Source organism: Terrapene carolina, unplaced genomic scaffold (genome assembly GCF_002925995.2).
Source record: "Terrapene carolina triunguis isolate 2854851 unplaced genomic scaffold, T_m_triunguis-2.0 Scaffold192, whole genome shotgun sequence".
In the NCBI taxonomy this organism is placed as follows: domain Eukaryota; kingdom Metazoa; phylum Chordata; order Testudines; family Emydidae; genus Terrapene; species Terrapene triunguis.
The window spans coordinates 17,573,376-17,585,616 of NW_020664543.1; the positions used below are offsets into that span (position 1 = coordinate 17,573,376).

General features: G+C 46.9%; 1 protein-coding gene across 1 annotated transcript in view; it reads right to left on the reverse strand.

Annotated features, from left to right (window-relative positions):
* The window catches only part of TNRC6C (trinucleotide repeat containing adaptor 6C), a 191,648-nt gene extending 179,811 nt beyond the window's left edge, over positions 1 to 11,837 (reverse strand). Inside the window, exon 1 of the mRNA XM_026654389.2 lies at positions 11,710 to 11,837. Within this exon, the coding sequence (XP_026510174.2) occupies positions 11,710 to 11,837 (128 nt within the window). The remainder of the gene's footprint in view (positions 1 to 11,709) is intronic.
* Between the last annotated feature and the right edge of the window lie 404 nt (positions 11,838 to 12,241).

Consider the following 12,241-nt stretch of genomic DNA (forward strand, 5'->3'; position numbering starts at 1 on the left):
CCCCCCCCAGGGGGCGCAGGGGTCTGATGGCCGCTTCCGGGAGTAGTGTGGGGCTGGGGCAGGAAGGGAGCCTGCTTTAGTCCTGCTTTGCCGCCATCTGAGGTAAGCGCTGCCCGGTGGGAGCCTGCACCCCAGCACCGAGCCCTGAGCCCCCTCTCAGGGCCAGCATCCCGTACCCCCTCCTGCACCCCAACCCCCCGCCCCCCCCCCCCCCCCCGCCTCCATCGCTCACCCTCACTCACTTTTACTGGGCTGGGGCAGGGGGCTGGGATGCGGGAGGGAGTGCGGGCTCTGGGCTGGGGCCAAGGGGTTTGGAGTGTGGGAGGGAGCTCTGGGCTAAGCCTGGGTCAGGGGGTTGAGGGGTGCAGGCTCCGGGAGGAAGTTTGGGTGCAGGACAGGGCTCTGGGCTGGGGTGCAGGAGGCGGTACGGGGTGCTGGCTCAGTGAGGGGGCTCAGGGCTGGGGCAGGGGGTTGGGGTGCAGGAGGGGGTACGGGATGCTGGCCCTGAGAGGGGGGCTCAGGGCTCGGTGCTGGGGTGCAGGCTCCCACCGGGCAGCGCTTACCTCAGATGGCGGCAAAGCGGGACTAAAGCAGGCTCCCTTCCTGCCCCAGCCCCACACTACTCCCGGAAGCGGCCATCAGACCCCTGCGCCCCCTGGGGGGGGTGGGCAGAAGACTTGGCTCCGCACCCTGCCCCTCTCTGCAGGCACTGCCACCGCAGCTCCCACTGGCCGCAGTTTCCCATTCCCGGCCAATGAGAGCTCCGGGGGTAGTGCTTGCAGGAAGGAGCAGCGCACGGAGATCCCTGCCCCCTCCCCCGCCCAGGGGCTTCAGAGGTGTGATGGCCGCTTCCGGGAGCGATGTGGGGCCAGGCCAGGCAGGGAGCCTGCCTTAGCCCCGCTGCACCGCCAGACTTTTACCGGCCAGAGATCGCAATCGACTGTCGGAGGCTCCAGGACCGACCAGTCAATCACGATCTACTGGTTGGTGACCACTCTTCTAGCCAAACATGGATCATAGGAGCTTTTAGTTAACATTACGCAATGGTCATTGTGTTTTCATTTATAACACTGTTATTAAGCACAGTCAAGGAAAGTTTGTCATTTAAATTAATTGTACTTCATTCCACAGAATATTCATGTGGATTGTATCATGCATGCTTTGCATTTGTTTACATGATCTATCCAAAAATCAATTAAACTTAACTTCCTAATCCTAAGAAGTAGATGAAAAAATTCTGAATGAAACATTTTTTGCCATTGAAAAAAGAGGTTGTGTGAAAAACTACCTTTTCAATGGAACTTTCTGTTTGGAAAAATCAATACAAAATACGTAAGGTAGAATCTCCATTAATCTGAGTCCGAAGAAGCACATGACGACTCAACTACAGGGAGAGAGATGTAGTGCAGTTCACAAACATTAACGAATTTGTCCTCACAGCACCTGTGTGAGGTAGGGAACTACTGTCCCCATTTGACAAACGGGAAACTGAGACAGACCAAGTAAATGACTTGCCCAAAGTCAGAGAAGACGTCTGTGACAGAGACTGGTACTGAGGCTTCAATTCAGTAACATATTTAAAAAAAGAAGTGCAACTGATTTCAAGGAACTACTCGCATATTTGAAGTACCTGGCTGCATGGAAGCCTCAAACCAGATCTTTTAAGTTCCAGCTCAACGCATTAACCATTAAACAATCCTTTTTTAAAATTTATGTATTTGTATCAGAAAGAAAGATAACCAAATCCAGGTCAGCATCATGCTTACCTCTGACAGCCTTAGACATATTATTGCTCCAGGTCATGAAGAACATGGATCTATATGCACTGCCTCAGCTATCTAGTTTAACAGGGTTCCCATAGCGGCATAATGCTCCACTCTTAAATTCATATAAACATTCAAAATGGTCGTAGGTTTTGTAACGCTTTATTTTGACAGACAATTTTATCCAGTATCCCTTTACTCTCAACTTTGAACTTCCAAGCCTACCTTTATGTGTTACTACCTCATAGTAAAGCAATTAAAAAAAAAAAAAAAAAAAAGCTAAATTAATACCATTCTAAACTGGTATAAAAATCTAAATCAGTATTTCAGATCCTAAATTATATTTCCAATAGTAATGGCTCATTTCAAGGACGGACATTATTCCATCCATGAAAGATAGCTCAGTGGTTTGAGCATTGGCCTGTTAAACCCAGGGTTGAGAGTTCAATCCTTAAGGGGGCCATTTAGGGATCTGGGGCAAAAATCTGTTTGGGGATTAGTCCTGCTTTGAGCAGGGGGTTGGACTAGATGATCTCTGAGGTCCCTTCCAACCCTGATATTCTATGCTTCTATAAGCCAAAATGCAGGGGGGTGTGTGTTTTGTTTTATATATTAAACAAGGGAACAGAATATAAATTTATTATTTAAGATTTTTTTCTTATTTTGCTTTTAAGTGGGTTTCTCTTAGCCAAGTAAAGATCCTACAATGGCATTCTGAGAATGGTATCATGGACATGGAACATCCCATCCCACAGGAGCACTCCTTGTGATGATGCCACTTCATTGGCTTTCTTGGGTTGACAAAAATAGCTGCTACTGTTGGATGAAGAGACACTGGGGCCTGTCTACATGAACATTCAGTTTGCAGCAAGCTGGAACATGAATCTATCTTGCACTAACTTGCCGCAAACTAACTGTCCTTGTGGACCCAGATGATACATATGAGCAGCTTGTCAATATGCTTTGATCTAGACTTGTTTCGAACAGGACTAGATGAAAGCACATTAATGAACTGCTAATGTGAGTCAGTAGCATCCACATGGAGTTAGTGTGTGGCAAATTGTATAGACAAGCCCTCTCACATAAAAGCAAATATTCAAGAGCTAGCAGAGAAAGACTATTTTAGCTGCAATGTGTTAGAATGGCTGAAGAGTTGGGATCCAGGCCTTGGAGCATGAATATGATGAAGGGGCTTCCCGCAACTTCCATTGGCCGGGAATGGTGAACCGTGGCCACTGGGAGCTGCAAGCAGCCGTAACTGCGGACACTCAGGTAAACAAAGCGTCTCAGGGCCAGCCAAGGGCTTACCCTGAACAAACCGTGAACCAAGTTTGGGAACCCCTGCCCTATACTGAGACCTTGGGGACTAGCAAAACGTAGTGTATTTCACATTTCCAAAATATTTATGCACACTAACTTCACAATTTTAGCTGATTTGTCTGAACTTTGCTAAGTGTCACTGTGGAGACAAGTCTTACGATGTAATCAGGAAGAGAAGTTTACAGTACACTTCTAAATCCCATGAAAATCCCATGAGCGGAGCGGACAGGGGGCTGCAGACAGGAGAGTTTGAGAGGAAGAGCAAGAGATCCCGCTGCTGAACAGGCTATCAGGTGAGTGTGAGAGTACTAGCTGTTGTGAGTGAGTTTGCTCAACTGTTTGAATTTTAATTTTGATTCTGATTTCAGGTGACTTCAGTTTCAGTTGCTGTGGCAGTTGGGACTGAGTGCCTGACCCTGTTCCCTTGACTGCCTTTGATTAGCCTTCCCCAGTGTGACTCATGAGGGGGTAGGACTGACCTAGGCAAGCAGGCTTTAAAAGCCAGAGGCAGAGCAACCAGGGGGCTGCAGACAGGCGAGTTTGACAGAGGGAGGCCTACGATGGTTAGGAAGACCCGCAACACCTGTGCCAGCACTGCTTCTGTCTCCTCTGCCTGCGCCTGTAGCCAGACAGAGCGCCTGAGCATGGATGCTTCTACCCAGATCCTGGTGTGGTTTTGCAGGGACTGTGACTTGCAATTCCCACTTACTGATACCCAGGCTGGGAGGACCATCCCAGTACACAGGACTGCTGACACACCACTGGTGGAGGAGGAGATGGCTCAGGGTGGACACTGGCAGCTGGTTACTTCTGGCAGAAGGCAGTGCTCCACCTCTGCTCCAAACCCTCCCGCCATGGTAATAAGTAACCGTTATGCTCTTCTTGATACAGGAGAGAAGGAATCGCCCCCTGCAACAGAGGAGGAGAAGCCTCGTACCCCTAAGGCTGGGAGGTCTGCTGCCACCACTGCGAATAGGAAACGTAGGGTAGTGGTGGTTGGAGACTCTCTTCTGAGGGGGACTGAGGCGCTCATCTGTCGCCCTGACAATTCATCTCGAGAGGTATGCTACCTGACGGGGGCCCATATCCGAGACGTTACGGAGGCATTGTCGAGGATTATCCAGCCCTCTGACTACTACCCCATGCTACTCATCCATGTGGGCATAAATGATACTGCGAAGTGTGACACTGAGCAGATCAAGAGTGACTACAGGGCTCTGGGAGTATGGGTGAAGGAGTTTGGAGCGCAGGTGGTATTCTCTTCCATCTTTCCTGTCAAAGGTAAGGCTCGTGCAGAGACAGGTGCACCGTGGAGGTGAATGCCTGGCTGCGAAGATGGTGTCACCAGGAGGGCTTTGGCTTCCTTGACCACGGGATGCTATTAGAGGAAGGACTGCTAGGCAGAGATGGCGTTCACCTTTCGAGGAGGGGAAAGACAATATTTGGACACAGACTGGCTAACCTAGTGAGGAGGGCTTTAAACTAGGTTTGACGGGGACAGGTAAGCAAAGCCCACAGGTAAGTGGAGAACATGGAGACCTGGGAGATGGGTTGGAAATAGGAGGGAGCGTGGGCTATAATGGCAGAGAGAAAGGAGGGTCAGGGCAAAACTGGGAGGCAAGATCAAATCAGTATCTTAGATGCCTATATACAAATGCGAGAAGTATGGGTAATAAGCAGGGAGAACTGGAAGTGCTAATAAATAAATACAACTATGACATTGTTGGCATCACCGAACCTTGGTGGGATAATACACATGATTGGAATGTTGGTATGGATGGGTACAGCTTGATCAGGAAGGATAGACAGGGGAAAAAGGTGGTGTTGCCTTGTATATTAAAAATGTACACATTTGGACTGAGGTAGAGATGGACATAGGAGACGGAAGTGTTGAGAGTCTCTGGGTTAGGCTAAAAGGGGTAAAAACCAAGGGTGATGTCATCCTAGGGGTCTACTACAAGCCACCAAACCAGGTGGAAGAGGTGGCTGTGGCTTTTTTTAAACAACTAACAAAATCATCCAAAGCCCAAGATCTGGTGGTGATGGGGGACTTCAACTATCCAGATATATGCTGGGAAAATAACACAGCAGGGCACAGACTATCCAATAAGTTCTTGGACTGCATTGCAGACAACTTTTTATTTCAGAAGGTTGAAAAAGCTACTAGGGGGGAAGCTGTTCTAGATTTGATTTTAAACAAATAGGGAGGAACTTGTTGAGAATTTGAAAGTGCAAGGTAGCTTGGGTGAAAGTCATCATGAAATCATAGAGTTCACAATTCTAAGGAAGGGTAGAAGGGAGTACAGCAAATAGAGACAATGGATTTCAGGAAGGTGGATTTTGGTAAGCTCAGAGAGCTGATAGGTAAGGTCCCATGGGAATCAAAACTGAGGGGAAAAACAACTCAGGAGAGTTGGCAGTTTTTCAAAGGGACACTATTAAGGGCCCAAAAGCAAGCTACTCCGCTGGGTAGGAAAGAAAGAAAGATAGCAAAAGACCACCTTGGCTTAGCCACGAGATCTTGCATGATCTTTTTATTTTTTAGGAGTCATAAAAAATGGAAGCTAGGACAAATTACAAAGGATGAATATAGGCAAATAACACGGGAATGTAGGGGCAAGATTAGAAAGGCAAAGGCACAAAATGAGCTCAAACTAGCTACGGGAATAAAGGGAAACAAGAAGACTTTTTATCAATACATTAGAAGCAAGAGGAAGACCAAAGACAGGGTAGGACCACTGCTCAGTGAGGAGGGAGAAACAGTAACAGGAAACTTGGAAATGGCAGAGATGCTTAATAACTTCTTAGTGAAGACCGAAACAAAAGTCTGAACGAATGCCTAACATAGTGAATGCTAACGGGAAGGGGGTAGGTTTAGAACAGGGTTCTCAAACACACGGCCCGCAGGCGGCCCACGGAGCTCTTCCCTGCGGCCCGTGGAGCTCCCTAGGCCCCCCCCCCCCGTTACTTCCTGTCGCCGCCAAACTCCCCTCACCCTCGCCCCCCCCGAATTATTTTCTGTGCCTGTTAAGCTCCCCGTGCGCTGCTCCCCAATGTTTGGGGCACCTGCCACCACCATGCGCCCCACACCGGAGTGTCTCCCGGCACCCACTTGCTGCCTCCTCACTGCCCCGGAGCCTGGAGCCTGCAGCACACGTTGAATCCGCTCGGCTCTGCAGGCTGCCGGCAGGTCCTAGTGTCCCTCTTCACTAGGGCCAGGGCAGGCTGCCCTTCCCCTGCCCTAGTCCTGAGCCTCTCACTTCAGTGAGGTGCTGCCACCTTGGAGTCGCTCTAGGTAAGCGGCGCCAGGCCGGAGCCCGCACCCCGCACCCCAACCCCCTGTCTGGAGCCCCCTGCCACATCCCACACCCTCCCGCACCCCAACCCCCTGCTGCACCTCTCACCTCTCCTGCACCGCAACTCCCTGCCCTGAGCCCCCACTGCATCCTGCACCCCGACCCCCTGCCGCACCCCAGTTCCCTGCCCTGAGCCCCCTGCTGCACACCTCCTGCACCTCAACTCCCTGCCCTGAGCCCTCATCACACCCCGCACCCCTCCTGCACCCTAACCCCCTGTCCGGAGCCCCTGCCACATCCCACACCCTCCTGCACCCCTCACCCCAATTCCCTGCCCTGAGACGCCGCCGTACCCTACACACCTCCTGCACCTCAACTCCCTGCCCAGAGCCCCCATCACCCCTCCTGCACCGCCTGGGGGCAGAGAGGGGGCAGAGTTGGGGTGAGGACTTCGGGGAAGGGGTTGGAATGGGGGGCAGGGAAGAGGTGGAGCAGGGGCGGGGCCTCATGGAAGGGGTGGAGTGGGGGCGGGGCCGGGGGCAGTGATGCAGCCCTTGGGCCAATGCACTAGTCCTCATGCGGCCCTCATGGTCATTTGAGTTTGAGACCCCTGGTTTAGAAGATAAAATAAAAAAAGAACAAGTTAAAAATCTCTTATAAAAGTTACAGAGGGTCCTGTGGCACCTTTAAGACTAACAGAAGTATTGGGAGCATAAGCTTTCGTGGGTAAGAACCTCAAGATGCCTGCAAGTCACCAGGGCCTGATGAAATGCATCCTAGAATACTCAAGGAGCTAACAGAGGAGGTATCTGAGCCGCTAGCTATTATCTTTGGAAAATCATGGGAGACAGGAGAGATTCCAGAAGACTGGAAAAGGGCAAACATAGTGCCCATCTATAAAAAGGGAAATAAAAACAACCCAGGAAACTACAGACCAGTTAGTTTAACTTCTGTGCCAGGGAAGATAATGGAGAAAGTAATTAAGGAAATCATCTGCAAACACTTGGAAGGTGGTAAGGTGATATGGAATAGCCAGCATGGATTTGTAAAGGACAAATCATGTCAAACCAATCTGATAGCTTTCTTTTATAGAATGACGAGTCTGGTGGATAAGGGAGAAGCGGTGGATGTGGTATACCTAGACTTTAGTAAGGCATTTGATACGGTCTCGCATGATATTCTTATCGATAAACTAGGCAAATATAACTTAGATGGGGGTACTATAAGGTGGGTGTATAACTGACTGGATAACCATACTCAGAGAGTTGTTATTAATGGTTCCCAATCCTGCTGGAAAGGCATAACGAGTGGGGTTCCGCAGGGGTCTGTTTTGGGACCGGCTCTGTTCAATATCTTCATCAACGACTTAGATATTGGCATAGAAAGTACGCTTATTAAGTTTGCAGATGATACCAAACTGGGAGGGATTGCAACTGCTTTGGAGGATAGGGTCAAAATTCAAAATGATCTGGAGAAATTGGAGAAATGGTCTGAGGTAAACAGGATGAAGTTTAATAAAGACAAATGCAAAGTACTTCACTTAGGAAGGAACAATCAGTTTCATACGTACAGAATGGGAAGAGACTGTCTAGGAAGGAGTATGGCAGAAAGGGGGTTATAGTGGACCACAAGCTAAATACGAGTCAACAGTGTGATGCTGTTGCAAAAAAAGCAAACATGATTCTGGGATGCATTAACAAGTGTGTTGTGAGCAAGACACGAGAAGTCATTCTTCCGCTCTACTCTGAGCTGGTTAGGCCTCAACTGGAGTATTGTGTCCACTTCTGGGCACCGCACTTCAAGAAAGATGTGGAGAAATTGGAGAGGGTCCAGAGAAGAGCGACAAGAACGATTAAAGGTCTAGAGAACATGACCTATGAAGGAAGGCTGAAAGAATTGGGTTTGTTTAGTTTGGAAAAGAGAAGACAGAGGAGATATGATAGCAGTCTTCAGGTATCTAAAAGGGTGTCATCAGGAGGTGGGAGAAACTTGTTCATCTTAGCCTCTAAGGATAGAACAAGAAGGAATGGGCTTAAACTGCAGCAAGGGAGGTTTAGGTTGGACATTAGGAAAAAGTTCCTAACTGTCAGGGTGGTTAAACACTGGAATAAATTGCCTAGGGAGGTTGTGGAATCTCCATCTCTGGAGATATTTAAGAATAGGTTAGATAAATGTCTATTAGGGATGGTCTAGACAGTATTTGGTCCTGCCATGAGGGCAGGGGACTGGACTCAATGACCTCTCGAGGTCCCTTCCAGTCCTAGAGTCTATGAATCTATGAAAATAGAGATGCTAGAAATATTGAAATAAAGCTTTAACTGTGGTGGCATATTGGTATCACTTAAAATTAATAGATATAACTTGGAGAATTTTTTCACTTCAAGGTCCCAGAAACAAAGACAAGGTTTTCATCTCGAGGCCAAAAGACCAAAAACATCAAGAAACTTGATCACGGCCTTGGATAGACCAAGAGACTACCTACACTTGACCAGAGCACACGTATAAAGAAAAAAAATAACCGCATAATTAGTGCAAACCCCAAGAGCTCTTCATAATTATGGTTTAATGCACACCTTAGGTATCATCCGTTCTTTTAACAGAAGACTTTCAAAGTCCTCACATTTTTTTTGTATTTCTTTCTTTACTGAACAAAACAACTATATAAAAATATATTCTTGTTTGTTAAGTTGCAATTTGTTTTTTATTCCCCACCTCAACTTTGGACACACCAGTTTTGGTTTCAGAGAAAATTAACTTCAGGTGGGGAATAAATCCAAAATGAAGAGATATCATATTTAACTTCTGAATTCTATTCTATAGTATTTGCATGAAAATAAAGCAGAATTTTATAAAAAAAAAATTAATGCGGCATCAGTTCCACTGTAATAAAAACAGCAGCATGTGTTTAAATAACCTGAAGGATAACCACATTAAAGCTTCTGAAATTATTTATCACAAATTTAAAGGAACACCAATTTAAAAATCACACTTGTGTGATTCTTTTTGCTTATTACAAGCATTTGAGATTACTGTAACTAAAAAAAGATTAGATCAAAAATCTTAGCCATTACCACTGATGTAAACCAATAGTTACTTTTTCCTTTTATTTGTTGGAGCCTTTTACACAGCAACAAGATGAAGAAAAAAATTGTTTTTCTTGTAAAACCACAAAAACCTGCAAACGGAGTCAGAAATAGATGTAGTACATGAAACTACTTTTCACCCTTTGTTAATTGACTAGATTTCCAGTTTACAGTGTTCCTTTGTCATGAAAACGTAGCAGGCAAGATTGAATGAATACTCCAAAGTATCACATGCTCTGTTTCAAAGATGGCAGGGCATTTATGCAACTATTAAGAGGGCAAGGGTAGCACTGAGTAAGCCTGTGTAAATCTCTTATTGACATCTAAACACAGCTTCTTTGCCAAACAGTATGTATATCTAACTTAAAATACAAAATAAGGATTTGGCACCACTGAGCTGAATGGTAGAAAATGACCGTGGAGGAAGACAGACGGCCTATATTTCTGCTCTGTCCATATAGAAAACTCCCCCCTCCCCAACTTTAGTGCATATTCTCCTGAGGAAAGACCTGTGCATGGTTGCAGGTGGCTCCCTGTAGACTACAACAATGGTGGCTGAAACAAGACTCAGGAACTCACCAGAATAGGATGTGTAGAGCATGCGGACACATGCAGCTGCTCTCCCAACCATACGCTAATTTCTAGAATGCTGCATATTTCACATTTCCAAAAATACCATGAAATAAAATGAACAAAAAAAAAAAAAAAAACAGACACTCTGCAGAAGCAGCTCCTGTCCTCCTTGGCTGGGTCTGCCTCCCCACTCTGGGCATTGACATGGCATACACGGTTGCAGCACCACTCACTCAAATATGGCCCTACCCCTGCTCTGTCATCATGACAGAGGGCCACCAAGACAAACCTGAGCAGTGCTGCAACCCAACATGCCAGGTTGCAACATCCTGAGAGGCAAGCCGGGCCCAGCCTCATGGGACAGGAGCTGCTGCTGCTGGGTGAGTACAGGGCAGGTTCAACTCTGCAATCCACCCCAGGCCTCCCAACCCCACCTGCGGGCAGCACGCAACTCCTGCTCCAGGGCAACTCCAGCAGGGGAAGGAGAATAGGGGAGGAGTTCCTGGGACCAGTGGGGAGGCTGAAGTGTTGAGACTCAATAGAGGAGGTTCAATAAAAGAGGGAGAATATATAAATGGGGATGGGGCATCCAGGGAGGAGTTCCTTGGTATATGGGGGGGGGCGGGGGTGGAGAGAGCTGGAGAAGAAAGCATTAGGGACTGGGAAGATCCATGGTGTCTCATGGGGTTTGTGTCATTGAGCGAGGATGGAGAAGTGGATGTTATCTGGGGGGGCATAGTACTGGGATTTACATATAGTCATTTCAGGTATTATATTAAATGTAAATATAGAAAAAAATTAATGGATAAAATTTTAATAGATAAAATGAAACAAGAAATTCCCCCCCAAAATAAAAAGTTACATAAAAATTCACAGGGCTTTACTGATTTCAAAGGGCCATATCCATTGCAGTAGCTATAGTGAGTCCAATGTCTGCAAGACAGTTACCTGAAGAGGTTTAGGTGATCTCTTTCCACCACACTTACACTGCATGCAGAAATTAAGAAATTATGTAATTTTAAGTTGTTTTTAAAGGACTTTTCTAGTGCTTTGCAGAAAGGTAAGGAGGTTGGAGATCATCTGTGCTGCTGATGGATTTTGGGGGTAAACAGAGCTGAGACTATGATACACAAGTCTGGTTCTGCCTCCAGAGAATTTAGGTCTCCCAAAGATGGAATTTCCTGCAATGTTATGTCTTTGCTCCACCAATGCAGATTTGGATACCAGTCTTGGTTAACAGTATCTGCTCCTTGGATTTTTTTTTTTTTTTTTTTTTTTGGGCCACTAGGTTTCCAGGCAATGCCAGATCCATCCTGGTTCATTCCATGGAGTAAACAATCCCTAACTATTCCACTAAGCTTTCAAGCACACCATCAAGAAAGTTTGAGCCAACTGCTCTTTTAAGGAGACAGATTAAAACCAGTTCAAATTAAACTATTCTTAGGGAGTTTCTCCTCCAAGACTTTAACAGCTTCTGATGTAATAATGTCTTTACCAGACCACCACATGGATTACATTTAAATCTTATTTCTTTTTACTGAGGTTCACCATAGAAAGATCATTTTCAATTTGATACATGGTGCAAATGTAAAAGAGCTTGGAGACACCGAACACCACTGAAACCACTCTTGGCAAAGTCTCTGACCTCTTCCTAGTTAAAGCTCAGCTCCACACGCATCCCCCTTCAACACACTCAATCCTGCTATTCTTCTTGAAATCTTGTCTTCATGACTGTCTTCTCCTGGTTCTCTTCCCTCTCTAATTGTTCCTTCAGTTTCCTTTGGAGGATCGTTCTCATCCATTCTTCAACTTTCTGTGGAGATTCCACAGGAATCTGTCCTTGGTATCTGTCTCTTTTTCCTCTACATCAGTGGTTCTCAACCCACGGCCCAGTCAACACATAGCTGCGGCCCATGCAACATTCTCAGGGACATACAGGTAGTGTGTGTATATATATATAGTGTGTATGCAGACCACAACACAGAGAGCTGCATGTGCAGCCCACAATGGTAAATAGATATGGTATAGAGCAGTGGTTCTCAACCTCTGGGCACTCTCATCTGCAAACCCAAATTCAACTACTTTAGGGTTACCATATTTCCACAATCAAAAAAGAGGACACGGGGGGAGCCCCGCCCTAGCCCCGCCCCTGCCCCATCCACTTCCTCCCACTTCCCACCCCCTGACTGCCCCCCTCAGAACCCCA